An 18,266-nucleotide genomic window follows, 5' to 3' on the forward strand; every position below is an offset into this window, starting at 1 on the left:
GGGTGGCTCAGTCAGTTAAGTGTCTGCCTTTGACTCAGGTCATGATGCTGGGGTCCTGGGACTGAGTCCCTCTTTGGGCTCCCTGTTCAGTCGGGAGTCTGCTTGTCATTCTGCCCCTCCCCACTGCTCTTGCTCATTCTTTTTCTGTCTTTCTCTCACAAAAATAAATAAATAAAATCTTTAATTGTGTAGCCAATACTTCCAGTTTGGAGGGGGCACTTGGGCCCTCTGATTCTGCCATCAAGTGACTTCTCACCTGTCCACTATTAAGCCCTCGTCCCTGGCCTGGCAGAGCCTGTGGGACTGTGAGAAAGTACATTTCACTGTATTGTGGAGGCTGGGGGGAACCCATACTTAGTGTAATTATGGCCATTTATGTCCACACTGGCAATGATGTTAGCATGGCTTTATATTCCTACCATTGCACTAGTGCAGGCCAGGAAAATTATTCCTGACTGCATTGTGATAGCTTGAGAGTTTCCTTATTAACAGCAAGGTGTGTTAAAGAGCTGCTTTACAATGATTTCCTTGGGGCACCCGGGTGGCTCAGTCAGTGGAGTGTCTGCCTTTGGTTAGGGTCATGATCCCATGGTCGTGGGATCAAGTCCCGTGTCCGGCTCCTGGCTCAGTAGGAGATCAGCTTCTCCCTCTCCTTCTCCCCCTCTCCTGATTCATGCTCTCTCTCAAATAAATAAAATCTTCTAAAAATAAATAAAATTATTTCCTTTTTTACAGAAATTAAATCAATTGGATTGTTCTGACAATAAAGGCCTCTCACTTGCTGGAATGAATATGAGCACCTCAGACAACAGGAAAGAGCTCTAGGCAGCCAGGTGGCAGTTAACAGTTTGGGCAATTTGGGAATAAGACTGGTCTGGGGCCTGTTCTTGTTCTTGGGGATATAAAAGATGTCATGGCAGTCCTTGCCTTCATGGACCTTCTAGTCTAGTTTGTAAGACATGGTCTGTACTTCAAAGAATAAACAGCAACTTGCAGGATATACACCAAATACTGTAGGAATCCCAAAGAGGGCTGAAGAAGTCAGGGAAGGCTTTTTGGAGAAGGAGGTCTTGAGATGAGTCTGGACCACAAATCACTTTACAGGGACACAAACTTGGGAGACTCCTTTTTTTTTTTTTTTCCTTGGGAGACTCTTCTGAGAGCAAGAACAGCATGCAGAGCTGTCTGTGCCCTGAGACCCCTCCCTGGATGCTCAGAGCTGTGGCCAGCTGCAACATGGTCTAAGATAGAAACCTGGCCCCTTGGGGTGCCTGGGTGGCTCAGTTGGTTAAGCATCTGTCTTCTGCTTAGGTTATGATCTCAACATCCTGAGATCAAGCCCCGTGTGGGGTTCCCTGCTCAATGGGGAGTCTGCTTCTCCCTCTCCCTCTGCCCTTCCCCACAGCTCATGCTCACTTATGTACTCTCAAATAAATAAAACCTTAAAAAAAAAAAAAAAAGAAAAGAAAAGAAAGAAAGAAGCCTGGCCCCTTAACAAGGACCAATTCTGTTCACCAGTGTGCAGTATGTAAGGGCCAGATCAAAGAGGGCCGAGTTCATAAAGACAAGAGTTTATCTCACAAGTTCCTGGGAAAATCAACTGCTGTATGCACTGAAATAGGGGAAGAGAGAGAGTATTTGAGGACCAGTCCTGGGGAAGCCACTCCTTTAGTAAAACAGGGTATCAAGGGGCTTGGCAGCACACTTCAAGGACCTCATTGTGGTATTTCAGGCTGGCCTCCAACACCAGCTTTATCTCCCCATCTGGGCTGTGGAGTCCTGATGAGTTTGGCCTGCATGGGCTGGGCTGGGCTGGGCAAGAGAATGAGGTCAGACCAGTCAGCAGGGCTGGGCCTTTGACTCCTAAGCCCATGGACCCTTCCCTCTGGCTTTCAGACTCAGATCCTCTTGGAAAGTAAAGCTGGGAGGCGTGAGGCTGCAAGCTGTTGGTGGCCATTTTTCCAGCCAGGAGAAAGAATGAAGCCAGAGCACAGAGCAAGATGGAGAATAGCCTCACCATGACTGGGGCGGGGGGTGGGGGGGGGGGGGGGGGGGTAGGCATCTTCATCTGTGCCTTTATGTGAATCCCAGTGAGCCACTTAGGTGCCCCTTTTGGCCTGTGGGGACTAAGTTTCAGTTGTGTTTCTATCATGAGAAAACAAGATGGTGTTCAAGGAATATAAATAAACAAAAATATGTTAATACCAAAGAAGAAAAAAAGAAAGAAGAAAAGAAAGAAAAGCTACATGAAATACGCCAAAAAGGAAAAAAACAAAACCAAGAACAGTTTGACCACTATGAAAGGAAAATTTGCTCTTAAGAAAGGTCTAATAGGGGTGGCTGGCTGGCTCAGTGGGTAGAGCATGGGACTCTTGATCTCCGGGTTGTAAGATGAAGCCTCACATTGGGTGTAGAGACTACTTTAAAAAAAAAAAGGGATCCCTGGGTGGCTCAGTGGTTTTGCGCCTGCCTTCCGCCCAGGGCGTGATCCTGGAGACCTAGCATCGAGTCCCACATCGGGCTCCTTGCATGGAGCCTGCCTCTCCCTCTGCCTGTGTCTCTGTCTCTGTCTCTCTCTCTCTCTCATGAATAAATAAATAAAATCTTTAAAAAAAAAAAAAGAAAAAATTTGGGCAGCCTGGGTGGCTCAGCAGTTTAGCGCCACCTTCAGCCCAGGGCGTGATCTTGGAGACCCGGGATCGAGTCCCACGTCAGGCTCCCTGTGTGGAGCCTGCTTCTCCCTCTGCCTGTGTCCCTGCCTCTCTCTCTCTCTCTCCTCTGTGTATTCTCATGAATTAAAAAAAAAAAATCTTAAAAAAAAGGAAGATTTAATAAATCAGTTCACTCAGTGAATTTGGCACCGATAAAAGCCTAACATGTAGGGATCCCTGGGTGGCGCAGCGGTTTAGCGCCTGCCTTTGGCCCAGGGCACGATCCTGGAGACCCAGGATCGAATCCCACGTCGGGCTCTCGGTGCATGGAGCCTGCTTCTCCCTCTGCCTATGTCTCTGCCTCTCTTTCCCTCTCTCTCTGTGACTATCATAAATAAATAAAAATTAAAAAAAAAAAAAAGCCTAACATGTTTTCGTGTTACCAGGACTCATCAAAACTTACACCAAAAGATTAGGGATTTAAGTGGTAGAACTTTAGACATTAACCCATAAAGGATTATTATTGTCATTTTAGAGGTGGACAGTAAGCCTTCTCAGCAGCCTTCACATCGACCACTGGCAAGGCTCAGTTCAGAGATGAGATGTGGGCTCCTACCTTTGTACAGCTCTGCAAGTAAATATGATTCTCCACTATTGCCCTATCTGTGACCAAAATGTTCTCACATGCAAAAGTGCATGTAAATTTTTAAAAAAGATTTATCCATTTATTTGAGAAAGAGAAAGAGCATGGGGTGCACGAGTTGGGGGGAAGGACAGAGGGAGAAAGAGAGAGAGAATCTCAAGCAGACTCCATGCTCAGTGCAGAGCCTGACCTGGGGCTCAATCCCTGACCCCTGAGTGGAAACCAAGAGCTGGATGCTCAACCACCTGAGCCACCCAGGCGCCCCTGTAGGACATGTGAATTTATCCTTGTGTTTTCTGGAGTGAGAAATTGAGGCTTAAAATCCCAGCTTCACTACTTGCTGACCTTGGGCAAGCTTCTCAGCCTCTGGAACCCCAAGTTTCCTCAATGTCAAATGAGAATTATAGTAACATTTGCCTCTTCAAGTTAAAATGGTCCCCTAAATGTGAAAATGCTTGGGAAAAGGTGAAGTTCTGTACAAAGAGGAGTCATATCATGGGCTCCTGGGGTCCTGAGTTTTTAGATGGGAGGACAGAGGTTGGGGGTAGAGATGGTTAAGGAGGATGACACAATTTGTAAAAAAAACCTCTGCCTCCACCTGAGCCTGACAGTTTGGTTACACAGTCTCACAAAAGGTGTGTTTGTTCCTCTGGAGATTTGTTTGTTTATTTATTTATTTAAAGATTTTATTTATTTGAGAGTGAGCAAGAGAGAGAACAGAGGGAGAGAGAGAGAAGCAGACTCTCCACTGAGCAGAGAGCCCAAGGCATGGCTCAATCCTATGACCCTGGGATCGTGACCTGAGCTGAAGGTAGACACTTAACCAACTGAGCTGGCCAGGTATCCCCCTCTATAAGTTTAAAAGAGAGTTCTAGGGGAGGGCAGCCATGTAAAGGTGTGACCAGGATCCCCAGCTTTGCATTTAGAGAGGGTGTCGCCTTACCAGGTTGATGCTGTTCATTTCTATGTACTGGAGGAGGATGCTAGCCACACGCTCAGTGTCCCACTGCACACTTGGGTCATCTGGGAAGTCCCTGGAAGGAAGAAGCACAACTGGAACACTTTTCTAATCAGGTGTGGACTTCTCCCTAAGGTCTGGTGCCAATCCTGTGATAGGATCCACCCTTAAGGATTCAGATTTCAGGGAAAGTAGTAAGACTTAGAAATGTGACACAACTAGAAATCAGCGCACAACTCCACACAACACACTCTTGGTGCTTTGTGCTGGCTGCTGAGGGGAAGAAACAGACACCAAAGAGACAAGGCTTTGATCTGAAGCTGGGGAGACATGAGGGTAGGAACAAATGTGGATATACTGCAGAATGAAATGTATCTTTACAAGAATAATAAATTCTTGTAAGATTGAATAAATTTTTGTGTGCTTGAATAAAAAGCACAAAGCTATGTTACTTCATTTACCCTCATGAACATCTGGTGAAGGAGTCTTTGCAGATGAAGTTAGGTAGCCTGCTTGCAAGGTTGTTGGCACTGGATTCAAATCCAGGCTTTCTGACTACAGAGCCAAGATGTTCTAACCCTAGGGAGCCGGCGACATCCTCCAATGGGGCTGCACCACAGTGGGGCTGGTCTAAGGAGCAGAGGTCTCCAACTTATCTGTTTCCACTCGGCCACACCATAGACTTATCTTCTCTTATGTCTTTTTTTTGTGCATCACTATGGGATCACCTAATATAAAGCCAGGCCTCAGTTTGACCTCAGTTTGAGGATATCATTGGTAGTCTTTTTATTTGTATATTTATTAAATTTTTATTTTTTATTTATTTATTTTTTAATTTTTATTTATTTATTATAGTCACACAGAGAGAGAGAGAGAGAGGCAGAGACATAGGCAGAGGGAGAAGCAGGCTTCATGCACCGGGAGCCCGACGTGGGATTCGATCCCGGGTCTCCAGGATCGCGCCCTGGGTCAAAGGCAGGCGCCAAACCGCTGCGCCACCCAGGGATCCCTGTATATTTATTAAATTTTTAAAATGTAATCTCTACCCCCAGACTGGAGCTCAGACCCTTGACCCTGAGATCAAGAGTTGCATGCTCTACCGAATGAGCAGCCAGGCACCCCTATTCATAGTATTATAAATAGATTTCCATATCTCAAAAAAAAAAAAAAAAAAGATTTCCATATCTCTCTCTCTTTGGCTCAGGTCTGGTGGCAACACACACAAGGCTACTGAGAGGACACAGGCTCTCTTTGCTCCCCACCAGACAAGCTGCTCTAAACCTCCTTCAGGACAAAGACCATTGACTGACCCTCTTCAGATTCTGCTCAAAGGAGCATCACTGAAAGATTTTCAGCAGGAAAATGACATGAGCCTCAGCACTAAATAGTGCATTTATTCCCATTGCTTCATGGGCCACTTCTACCCACCCTCTGGGGTGCCTTCCAGAAAGGGCAGCTTAATGCTTTTCTAAGCATTGTCCTCCAGCCATTCTATGCAGGTCTCATAATGCTCTTGCAGTGAGCAGGACAGACAGCTCAGCTGGTGGGGGAATGGATGGGGAGAAGCAAGATGTCCAGCCTTGTTCTCTGGAAATGGGGCCGAATATGGGGTGTAGAACATGACTAGCAGAGCGGAAGAGACCACTGGAGAAATATAAGAATCAGGGAAAATACTTTGGGGTGAAAACAGCTACATACAAGCTCCTGGCTGGGAGGGCCACATAAATGTATTAAGGCATCACTTGGGAAAATGAGTACACAGATAATATTCACATGGATGGAGAAGCAGTCTAAGGGAAAGGGTAGGAGGATCATTGCTAAGTCTACTACTTCTCCCTTCTGAGAGCTGAAAGATGAATCCCTGAGTGGGAAAGCTCTTTGCCACCTTTCATTTATCTTCAGAGAAGGGGATCTGCTATTCTAGGGCTCTTCACTTAGAGTGGGCTCAGGGGCAACTCCAAGCCATTCTGTCCCTGACTGCACCCTCTGACCATGGATAGGGAAGCAGATTATTTGGGGGCCTTTGGTATATAGATATCCCCTCTGGGTGCCTGGATGGCTCAGTCAGTTAAGTGTCTGCCTTCAGCTCAGGTCACGATCCCAGGGTCCTGGGATGGAGCCCCACGTCAGGCTCCCCGCTAAGCAGGGAGTCTGCTTCTTCCTCTTCCTCTCCCCTCCCCCCAAGTTGTGCTCTCTCTGAAATAAATGGGTAAAGTCTTAAAAAAAAAAAAAAAAACCAAAAAACAAACCCATAATCTGGTGCATCTGATATGGGAGCACTGCTTTTGTGATCAGGTCCAAACTCCTCTTCAGCAGGCATTCAAGATTTTCCCCAATCTACCTCCCATTTTGATCCACTTCATTTCTCTTTATACGAGAGAGCAAATAGGGTAACACTTGAAAACTCTAAAGGGATATGTAAGCATCAAAGTAGTGGCTGCTATTGGAGCATTAGCCTAGACCCTTTCAAATAACAACAAAAAACCCGACAAACAGAAATCCCCCAAGTCTCTTGCTCAGGAAGTCTCTTACAGAGCTCTTTGCTGATTGCCTACATTATTGGTCAATGGTTTCAAAGTGGGTTGTAGGCACTACTACTACCAGGAGATATATGAGATAATTCACTCAGGTAAAGCAAGTATTCACTAGATTGTCTACATTTTTCTATTTGTTTAAATTACTACTTTGCAGCTATTTTTATAAGGTTTCATATTCTTTAGTAAATGTATGGAATCTCTACAGTTTATTTTACTAGTGTTTTCCATCTTATTTAATTAAAAAAAAAGATTTTATTCATTTGAGAGAAAGAGGAGAGCATGAGTAGGGTTGGGGAGGGGCAGAGGGAGAAGGAGAACCAGACTCCCCACAGAGCAGGGAACTTGATCTTAGGACCTGAGGATCATGACCTGAGCCAAAAGCAGATGCTTAACCATCTGAACCACTCAGGTGCCCCCATATATTTAATTCTTGATTCTCCCACCTATTATAAATTCCCTGATGACTAGATGTTACGTTAACCATTTAATGGTCAGGGTTCAGCTAGGAAAATGGAAACTGTCAGTTGTGTCAGAAGGAATTTCATACAGGGAATTGTTTACCCAATTGAAGGGAAGAGCTGAGAGGCCAAACATGGAACAATGAATCAATGCAGAGATTGGCAACAACAAGGAGACATTAGCTTGTGCAGGATGGGACAGCAGAGCTAGGGGATGGTGATGATGGTGGTATGTATACAGAATGGCAGGAACTGGGGTCAAAGAAAACAAGGTGGAGGGTGGGGGGAGGGGAATACTCTGGTTTTCCCTCCTTCTGCCTACCAGTCTCCTATCTCTGCTGCCTATTGATCAAACCTATTGAGACATCAATTGGCAAGAGAGCCTGAAAATGTACTTTGCATGGCACAGAGCAAAGCCATAAAGTGTCTGCAATGTCTTGCTTGCAGCAGATGCCCAATGGATATTTACTTTCAATAGCTGGTCAATCCTGACCCCAAACCTTCAAAAGACAGCAGCAGTCCAGCCCCTTGCCCCTCAGTGTGAGGGGTCTAGTTTTCCAGTCTTATGGGAATGCAGTAGCTACTAGTTGCTTTGATATAGAAGGGAGTGGGGAACACCATAGGGAGGATGTGGAGCCCACAGCTGGACAAGCAGGATTCAAGGCTCAGGAAAGGGATATGTGGGGTTGGCAGTCAGCTCTACCCCAGAAGCCCAAGGACAGAGACTGCACATGATTATAGTGGTCCAGTGTCATAGGGAGGTAATGTGATGTGGGAGAGGGATAATTAGGTGGGAGGACAGAACACCTAAGTTCTAGTTCCCTGCTCACTGTGTGATGGCAGGGGTGGATGGTTAGGGAGGTGAAGGGGCAAGCTGTGTCACCAACCCCTCTGAGGGCCTTTCCAGCTCTGAAATCTCGGATTGCATGCTGTAAGCAATTTCTGAGCAATTTCTAATTTTAAAACACTGATCATGGATGGTAGTTTTTAGGACAAAGGAGAGGTCTTGGAGGGGAAATAGCACCAGGGTGGTCAAACCAGGCTCCTGGGATTCTGCTCCCGCTACTCTCTCAGCACTGAGTCAAGCTCCCAGTATTTATTGCCGACCTGTTTATATTTCAGTATTTGTCCACTGCTGTGTACCTTGTACTTAGAATGCACTTATCTGGTAAAGTGTAGGCACTCATTAAATGTTGCTTTTCCCTTTTATTTCCTAATGTTTTCCTTACCATTTCTTAAGAGAGGGAGGAATTATTCATCATTATCAGGGATGATTGAGATTGATTTTAGCCTAGTGTCATTCAGTAGCTGCTGATCTGGGACCCCGTAGAAGGGCTGAGCATACACAGATGTTGTCTCCAACATGTCATGTGTTACCTTGCTCAGAGTCTGTGATGGAATTCTGACATGACCAGCATTCTCAGAGAGATGAGAACATCAAAGTTAGGAAAACAGAGCCTTCTGCTCTGATGTCCCTGGAATTCTCCCTTCATGTGGAATGCCTACCTCTGACCTCTGCCCTCTCATAACTTGAGATTCCTCTCTCCCCTTCTTTCCACCCTGCCTAATCTAACATATCTTTAGAGCCTTGCTTTAGTGCTGCCTCTTCCATGAAATCTTCTAGAAGGGGTTTGTGGCCAACTACAGAGTTTAGAGGGCATAGCCCCTAAGACTGCCCTCATTTGTTTGTTTCTTTTTTAAAAAAGAAGATTTTAGGGGGACGCCTGGGTGGCTCAGTGGCTTAGTGCCACCTTCAGCCCAGGGCGTGATCCTGGAGTCCCGGGATGGAGTCCCACATCGGGCTCCCTGCGAGGAGCTTGCTTCTCCTTGTGTCTCTGCCTCTCTCATGAATAAATAAATAAAATCTTTAAAAAAAATAAGATTTTATTTTGGGGCCACCTGGGTGACTCAGTAGTTGAGCATCTGCCTTCGGCTCAGGGCGTGATCCCAGGGTCCTGGGATCGAGTCCTGCATTGGGTTCCCTGCAGGGAGCCTGCTTCTCCCTCTGCCTATGTCTCTGCCTCTCTCTGTGTGTCTCTCATGAATAAATAAATAAAATATTTTAAAAATATATTTTATTTTTAAGTAATCTCTATACTCAATGTGGGGCTCAGCTCAAAACACTGAGATCAAGAGTCACATACTCTACAAATTAAGTCAGCCAGTCACTCCAATTGCCCTCATTTCTGACACTGATGGCAAATTCAGGGGTTCCTAATGCCACCCTCGAGTTTGATAAATTGCTAGAAGGACTCACAGAACTCACTGAAAGCTATATATGTACAGTTGTAGTTTTTTAAAAAGATTTCATTTATTTATTTGAGATAGAGTGAGCGAGAGAGAGGAGCAGGCAGAGGCAGAGGGAGAAGCAGACTCCCCACTGAGCAGGGAGCCTGACGTGGGGTTCGATTCCAGGGCCCTGGGATCATGACTTGAGCCTTAGGCAGATGCCTAACCCACTGAACCACCCAGGCGCCCCAACAATTACAGTTTTTTACAGGGAAAGGATACAGATTAAATCAGCCAAAGGAAGAGATGCATAGGGCAGTGTGAGAAGGTTCTAAATGTGAACAATCTACTGTTTTCTCCCTGTGGGGTGAGGACACATTATTCTGGCAACATTGAAGGGTGACAATACACATGGAGTACTACCAACCAGGGAAGCTGGTTGGAGCTTTGGTGTTCACAGGTTTTATTAGTGTTCAATTACTTAGGCATAATTGATTGATTGGTTGTCCATGTGGTTGATCTCAGCCTCCAAGTAGACTGACACTACATGGCCCAAAGCCCTGACCCTAAAACCTCAAAGATAACTGCTATTGGGTTTGACACAGATTACTTCACAGAAGCCAAGGGCAAAGGCCAGATCTCTTTGAGCAAAGCCAATTTTTTTTTTTTATGGTGAAAAAATTTATATTTAGATTTATAGCTGGCTGGACTCAGTTTAGATGATCCCAATTTTGTTGGCAACATTCAAAGCATCATAGTCAGGAGCCAGTCGAACATATGTTTTCTTCTCTCCATCAGGCCTGATCAAGGTGTTGACCTTGGCCACATCAATGTCATAGAGCTTCTTCACAGGCTGGTGCTTATTGGCCTTGACATCCACAATGAACACAAGTGTGTTGTCTTCTATTTTATTCATGGCTGACTCAGTAGTCAAGGGGAACTTGATGATGGCATAGTGATCAAGCTTGTTTCTCCTGGGGGCGCTCTTTTGAGGATATTGGGGCTGCCTTCGGAGACTCAGGGTCTTGGGTCGTCGGAGTGTAGGTGACCTGCGGATCTTCTTTTTTTTGTGACTGTGCATGCCTTTCAGCTCCGCTTTCTTAGCTTTCAAAGCTTTTGCTTTGGGAGGGGCAAGGGCTTCCTTCTTCGCCTTTGGCACCATCTTCGTGAAAGGGAGCAAAGCCAAATTCTTTCTTTCTTTTTTTTTTTTTTTAAGAAGATTTTATGTATTTATTCATGAGAAACACAGAGAGGAGAGAGAGAGAGGCAGAGACACAGGCAGAGGGAGAAGCAGGCTCCATGCAGGGAGCCCGACGTGGGACTTGATCCCAGGTCTCCAGGATCGCGCCCTGGGCTGAAGGTGGTGCTAAACCTCTGAGCCACCCAGGCTGCCCGCAAAGCCAAATTATTTACCATAAACTTTCTTTACATTTAGGAGATTATTGAACTTTCCTAACAACTATGGCCTGGATCACCCCTCTTAGCACCTAATTAGATATAGCATTCTAGTATTCTCTACGCTTTGTGTGTCTCCCTACCTACAGTCAAAATATGAGGATAGACCTGTATCTTGCTCTTCTATTTCTCATGTGGAACTTAGTACAACCCAAGTCAAAGAACAATTCACTTAAAAAAAAAAAATACGTAAATGAGCTTTGGCTAAGGGCAAGGAACTATGTAAGGGGCTTAATAAGCACCAGCTGGTTGACATAAGTGGCCTCTATTTGAGCCAAAGCAGCTATACCAGCCTTTGTGGTTAGAACACACAAATAAGAAATTTGGAAGACAGCAACTTTATAAAACAGAGTAGGCACCCCCCAAAAATATATGAATTGTGTACAGGAGTAAGGCATCCCAGTAGGACTGCCTCTTCTCAAGACAAGGAAATATAAAAGTTGACCTTGGGAACCTTCAAACAGATACACAAGTGACTCTTTCAGGCCAACTACCCGAGTTGTTCTTTGCCTACAGTTCAACCCTAATCAACTCAAGGCTTGAGTCCAAGTCATAACATTTGCAGTTCCTTTCTCCTCTAATGGACTAACAATTCTGCCTTAGATAAACATGTTGGCAGGATGTAAACAGAAGTAAGTTAGCCCTTGGGCCCTTCCTTGAAGAGGTAATAGGTGAATGACCTTTGCCCCAATTTTTCTCTCTCCTGTTCCTCTTCCTGCTTGTAGCCATGTTGGCCCATGAAGCAATCATGAAAGCCAGACACAACAGAGTAACAGAAAAGGAGAAGCGCGGTCCCAAGGACTTTGGAATGAAGGCAGTCCCAGTCCCAGATGGCATACCTCCTTGGATCAGTTATTGTGGGATTTCTTTTCTTTTTTTTTTGTAAGATTTCATTTATTTATTTGAGAGAGATAGAGAGCACAGCAGAGGGAGCAGCAGAGGACCAGGGAAAAGCAGGCTCTCCACAGAGCAGGGAGCCTGATGCAGGGCTTGATCCCAGAACCCTAGGACCATGACCCAAGGTGAAGGCAGGCACTCAACAGACTGAGCTACCCAGGAAGCCCCTATTGTGGGTCTTCTGTATTTACCACATAATCAAATCCTGATTTAGATATGCCAAAATATATAAAGCCTCCACTTTACTGATTATTTAGGTTGTTTCCAGTTTTTATTTTTATAATAAATCTGTACCAAGCATCCCTATACATAACTTTTTTTTTTTTTTTTAAGTAGCTTCCACACTCAGCATGGGGCTTGAACTCATACCCTGAGATCAAGAGTTGCGCACTCTACCAACTGAGCCATCCAGGTGTCCCATACATAACTTTTTGTATGCATCTCTCAATATTTCCTTGGGATAAAACTATAGAAATGTAATTTCTGAGTTAAAGGTGAAGTGAACATGTACAATCTCTCTCTTAAGAACTCTGTTATGAAGAGTATGTGGAAAGTGTGTTAACTCACAAGAAGTGCAGCATTAAGGGAATGTTTTGTGTGTGTGTTTTATTAAATAATCTCTACCTATACCCAACTTTGGGGTTGAACCCATGACCCTGAAATCAAAAGGAGCACTCTCTACCAACTGAGCCAGCCAGGCATCCCCAAGGGAGTGTTTTTAAAAAGGGCAGAGACAGGGCAGCCTGGGTGGCTGGGTGGTTTAGCCCCGCCTTCGGCCCAGGGCCTGATCCTGGAGACCAGGGGTCCAGTCCCGCGTCGGGCTCCCTGCATGGAGAGCTGCTTCTCCCTCTGCCTGTGTCTCTACCTCTCTGTTTCTCATGAATAAATGAATAAAATCTTAGAAAAAAAAAAAGGCAGAGAGAGATTTGTGCATTTTATAGGCAGAAAGGAAAGACATACAACTATAACTCATAGCAAGAGTTCCCTTCTTCCTAAAAATCTCAGGTGTTTTTATACCTACATTCTTATCCCTGAAAAGTTGGGTTTATTGGCAGCCCGGGTGGCTCAGTGGATTAGCACCGCCTTCGGCCCAGGGCGTGATCCTGGAGACCTAGGATTGAGTCCCACGTTGGGCTCCCTGCATGGAGCCTGCTACTCCCTCTGCCTGTGTCTCTGCCTCTCTCTCTCTCTGTGTCTCTCATGAATAAATAAATAAAATCTTAAAAAAAAAGAAAAGTTGGGTTTATTTACTTCTTTTTATAGTTGGAAAGATGGGGCACCTGGGTAGCTCAGCGGTTGAGCTTCTGCCTTTGCCTCAGGGCGTGATCCCAGGGTCCTGGTATTGAGTCCTGCATCAGGCTCCCTATGGGGCGCCTGCCTTCTCCCTCTGCCTGTGTCTCTGCCTCTCTCTGTGTCTCTCATGAATAAATCAATAAATAAAGTCTTAAAACAAACAAACAAACAAACCCAGGCATCCTTTGTTTGTTTGTTTGTTTTTTAAACACCGGCATCCTAATAGCAGTTCCTTTGCTGCTTCTTCCTTCCCCCCAACTTAGATCTGTCCAGGCCCACCAGGAATGGCAATAAAGTTATGGAGCTTAGAATTCCTAGGAACTTCCTTTAATCATTAAGCAAGGTCCTTTAGGGTTTTTCCTGCGATCTTAAGGAGTCTGGAAACTTCTCAGATGCTAGCGCCTTTGGGTGAGTTTGCTAAGATGTGAAGTGAAGTCACTCTTTATGGTGGAGACAGAGGGATACAGTGAACTGAAACCAAGTTTCTGGCTAGGGTTTGCCCAAGTAGAGTCCAGATGACAACTCTGAAGAATGGAGGATGAGGAAAAGCAGGGATTGCCGTGATTGGTGGGCCTCTCTCCCTGCGGCAGAACTGCAGTCTATAGAGACTTCTCAGCTCAGAAGTGATAAAGCAGAGGCACTGAAGTGGCCGGCAAGTCACTCCTTGTCCCTAGGCTTTCTAATTTAGAGACCACTCCTCCCATCTGCGGCTCACATGAGTCAGTGAGTCAGGTGGTGTTTCCCAATAAGAAGTCAGCAGTCGGGATTTGGGAATTAGGATGGAACTTCCAAGGTCATTCATAAAGAAGTCTGAGAACTGCATAGAACATGAAAAAGCTCTGATTGTTGAAAGAAAACAGGCATTTTGGGCACCTAGGTGGCTCAGTGATTGAGCATCTGCCTTGGCTCAGGTCGTGATCCTGGGGTTCTGGGATGGAGTCCCTCATGGGGCTCCCCACAGGGAGCCTGCTTCTCCCTCTGCCTATGTCTCTGTCTCTTTCTGTCTCTCATGAATAAATAAATAAAACCTTTAAAAAAAATAGGCATTTTTACAAAGCAAGAAATGTAAGCTGATATAAAACATAGTCTTCTGATTTTTTCAGAAAGAATCCAAGAGATGTAAAATGAAAGCAGGGCGTCCGTGTGCAGAGCGTCTGAATACCAGGGTGCCATTCAATCCTGTTCTACCCTTGTTGTAAAGAGCTTCAATTGCTGCATCTTAACAAGAAGGCAATTTGGCCATATGTGATTATCCATGCCTTCAGACCTTATCTTTCTAGAGGTTATAATTTCTAAGGAAATAATTAAAGAAATCTAAAAGTTAAAAATCAGCTCAGAGAGATCACTGTCACTGCAATTATAGGGGATAGAGTCTGCAGTTCTGCCATTCTGCCACCAGGGAGCGATTTCTCCAACTTCCTGAATTGTGGCTCATGAAAAATGCTAAAGATAACACAGAGTTTTGGGGCATATTCAAAGTAAAAGCGGAGAAAGCGTCGATACACCCAAGGTAAGGAATGTTAATACAAAACAGGAGAAAAAACCCTCAACTTATTAAACTTTAATTATGCTTCTGACTCCCTCAGCCTGAAAGAATGAGACTCCCATGAAAGAGGAATAGAAATGTATTTAGAGGAACTGAATTTTGAAAATACAACATTTCTGTGAGGAACTCTATATAAGGGCTCTGAATGTGTTCAGGTCTCCAGATATCCAGCCCAGGTTCCCAGGAAACAGAGCCTACCTAGGATGAAGGCCTAAGCAGGGACTTTACTGGGAACTGTGATCCATGGGAGAAGGACTGAGTGACCCAGAGAGGGAAGCAGGGAGAGAGGGACAGCAAACACGAGGATGGCCGTATGGCCGTATATCTGGACGCTGGCTGTGTGACCCCACAGGACTGTCTGAAAAGTTGTACAAAAAGCATCTTGGGGGCAGCCCCGGTGGCGCAGCGGTTTAGCGCCGCCTGCAGCCCAGGGCATGATCCTGGGGACCTTGGATCGAGTCCCACGTCAGGCTCTCTGCATGGAGCCTCCTTCTCCCTCTGCCTGTGTCTCTGCCTCTCTCTAGCTCTCTGCATCTCTATGAATAAATTAAAAAAAAAAAAAAAAGCATCTTGGTACTGTCCATCCAGAAAGAAAAAGGCAGAAGTATTTATCTCCATAGGTGTTATCTCTCCAGTACTTTGGGGCTGAGCCTAGTGGGGGTGAGCTTGGAGCTGCAGCCCAGCTGGAGGAGAGGAGATTTGCAGGGGTAAGGCCTGGGAAGGGGTGAGGCAGGAGGGAAGGAACCCCCGCTGGGTAGCTTGCTCAGGGCACTGCCATCAAACAGTTCAGCTCCTGGAACACATGAAGTGCCTCATGGAGGTGAGGACCCTGTTTGGCCCAGGAGGCCCCTGGGGAGAAGGAGGTCAGTGTTTTGGAAGCTATCAAATGCAACAGGAAAGCCAGCTCTTGCCAATCTTTCAGTAGGATAACTACAAGCCTGGTGACCCCTTCCCTGGGTGTGTTTAGCAAACACAGCGTTAATACTGCTGGAAAATGCCCCTAGACCTCAGTGTTCAGTAAACAAGCCGGGCCTCCCAGCCTGTGCGGGTTCATAAAAATAATGTTTGTTTTCCTCCTGGCTGAATATCCTCAAACTCTGACCTTTCCTACACATTCTAATGACTCACCCTGGCTGGCACTCTCTACCGGCCCTGTCAAGAGTCATAGAAAGGCTCTGAAAATCTGTGGGCTGTCAGTCCCTGCAGTCAGAAGGTTCTGGCAAGGAAAGCTCCCCCCCTTCCCTCCTCTCTCCAGGCTGGGAAAACGCGAGGGCCCAGGTCTTTCCTCCCCCAGACCCAGCCTTGCTACAGAGTCCCTGCGGCTGGAACTCCACCGGGGTTGGGTAATCGCTTATCTCTCTCTCTGAAAACCGAGCCCCACTTTTGCACACTGCACTCTGAACTTGAATACGGACGGAGGCGCCTCACACACCCTTATTTGGTCTTGCGGCTGGTACGGGCCGGAGCTGGAAGGTTCAGGCCGCCCCTCCCCCCCACCTCCGGCACATTTCTAAACTCGATTACTTCCTTTGTCATGCAAAGCGAGCAAAGGTCATTCAAGTTCAGTGCCCGCGCGGAGGCCTGGAAGATTACCTGGAGCCACGCAGTCCCAGGGGGCCTAGAGCTGCAAATACCGCCCCCAATGGGCCACTCTGGGAGGTCTCCGCTCCGGAGGCTGAGCTGGAGGCCGAGGTGGAGGCGGGGCTACCCAAGGCTGAGGAGGCCGGAGGTGTGCAAAGGAATTGCATCTATGCTGAAGGGAGTTGGAGAGGTGACATTCTAAAAGCTGGGCCCGGCAACTTCTGGGGGTGATTCGGGATCACCAATGACTAGCCTAGGATAAACAGAGAGGAAAAGAAACACAGGAGGAGGGACTTCTGGGTGGCTCAGCCAGTTGAGCGTCTGCCTTAGGCTGAGGTCATGATCTCAGGGTCCTGGGTTCGAGTTCTGTGTTGGGCTCCCTGCTGGGGGTGGGCGGGGCGGCTGCTTCTCCCTCTCCCCTTATCCTGCTCCCTCTCTCTCTCAAATAAATAAAATACATTAAAAAAAAAAAAAAAGGCAACACGGGGGAAATGAGTACAGGGAGAAAGTAAAAGTCTAAGAAAAAAAATGCTGAGAGATGCCTGGCTGGCTCAGAGGTTAAGCCTCTGCCTTTAGCTCAGAGTGTGATCCTGGGTCCAGGGATTGAGTCTCTCATCTGGCTCCCTGTGTGGATCCTGCTTCTCTCTCTGTCTATGTCTCTGCCTCTCTCTGTGTCTCTCATGAATAAATAAATAAAATCTTTAAAAAGAAAAAAATGCTTAAAAAATAGGGTAAAAGAAAAATCAGTCCGTTTTTATTGTGTGTGCTGACAAGGACCCCCATCCTCAAGCAGTTGAGGCCCAGACAAAGACCACATGTCCCCAAAGATCTTTGTCCACAAAAGGCTTAAAGCCCCAATCCAAACCAGAAGATGGGGTTTTCCTTTCTCAGAGGGCACAGAAGGGATTCCCAGATCATGAGTGGTAGGTCTTGTACTGAGGCTGCTATACTACCCCTGGGCTCACATGCCCTTTATATTAATGCAACGAATCAAGTACGCAATCTTGTAAAGCTCCTGTGAGAAATCTCTGTCCAGAAATTGCCAATTTGTTGTGTAATTTGGTTACTAAAAACCAGAGAACCTGCTTACTGAACTCACTTAAAAGAGGCCACAGAGTTCTGCTTGTCCTTTCTAGCCCCATAAGAAGTGGTTTAGGAAGCAGATGCCAGTATCCAGACCCCTCCTTCCCTCTTCCCCAACCCCTGATGAAGAGAGTGGTGGTGGGAATGGGTTTGTAAGTATTCTTGGATATAGGAAGGCAGAGGACTCTCCTAAGCAGAAGGCTGCATGGTATTATTTTGAATAGAGAAGAAAGAGGAAGTAGCATAACCTTTTACTGGTCTCTAAAACTGGTGCCTGAAATTTCTGCCTCATTGCTGTTTTTAAAAGAAATAAAATTAGAGTCACCTCAGAGAAAGGGTTCATCCATGATTTTGGCAAGCTCCTCAAGCACTGTCCTATGCCAGAAAACAAGACCAGACAGAAAGCCAGAGGGCTGGGCTTTGAGTCCCTCTGGGCCACCCAGGGCCTTGCTCCCAAGAAGCACCCAATGGAATCCCAAAGAGGGCAACCAGGGGGCTCTGGGAAAGCTTTTAAGGTGGAAATGGTACATTATCATTTAGGTTACACTGAGCTCTCAGGCCTGGTACATACAGCATGATATACAGGATGATATAGGGATGCAAGCGGGCAGGAGGATCAGATAAGCAATCAAATAAGGAAATCCAAGACAAAGAAGCACTGTAAGAAAAGTCAAACAAATTGCTGCGGGGGCTGAGGGAAGGAAAATAAAAGCTTCTATGGTAAGGATCAAAAACAGTTTCATGAAGAGCGCCTGGGTGGCTCAGTTGTTTGAGCAGCTGTCTGACTCTTGGTTTCAGCTCAGGTCATGATCTCAGGGTTCTGGGATGGAACCCCATGTTGGGGCTCTGTCCTCAGTGAGGAGTCGGCCTATGGATCATCTTCCTCCTTCTGCCCCCCCACCCCAACTCATGCTTACAAGCGCTCTCTCTCTCTT

At 46.2% G+C, this 18,266-nt stretch overlaps 2 protein-coding genes across 8 annotated transcripts in view; both read right to left on the reverse strand.

Moving 5' to 3' along the window:
* Positions 1 to 18,266, reverse strand: part of PIGL (phosphatidylinositol glycan anchor biosynthesis class L) — an 86,020-nt gene that overhangs the window by 15,397 nt on the left and 52,357 nt on the right. For 5 of the 7 annotated variants that reach the window (XR_005990146.1, XR_005990148.1, XR_005990147.1 and 2 more), the window contains one exon: positions 4,238 to 4,328. The exons of 1 other annotated variant lie outside the window; for it this stretch is intronic. Coding sequence is in view for 2 of the 6 variants with exons in the window: in XM_041770188.1 (XP_041626122.1) it covers positions 4,238 to 4,328 (91 nt within the window). In the remaining 4 variants the exon portion in view is untranslated. Of the gene's footprint in view, positions 1 to 4,237; positions 4,329 to 16,260; positions 16,502 to 18,266 lie in introns of all 7 variants that reach the window. One more of the 7 variants, XR_005990150.1, reaches the window with a different exon arrangement.
* LOC121499507 (60S ribosomal protein L23a-like) overlaps positions 9,923 to 18,266 on the reverse strand; it is a 28,755-nt gene continuing 20,411 nt past the window's right edge. Inside the window, exon 2 of the mRNA XM_041770189.1 lies at positions 9,923 to 10,673. Coding sequence (XP_041626123.1) covers positions 10,192 to 10,638 — 447 coding nt within the window. The 5' untranslated portion in view covers positions 10,639 to 10,673 and the 3' untranslated portion in view covers positions 9,923 to 10,191. The remainder of the gene's footprint in view (positions 10,674 to 18,266) is intronic.

Source organism: Vulpes lagopus, chromosome 10 (assembly GCF_018345385.1).
Source record: "Vulpes lagopus strain Blue_001 chromosome 10, ASM1834538v1, whole genome shotgun sequence".
Classification (NCBI taxonomy): Eukaryota; Metazoa; Chordata; class Mammalia; order Carnivora; family Canidae; genus Vulpes; species Vulpes lagopus.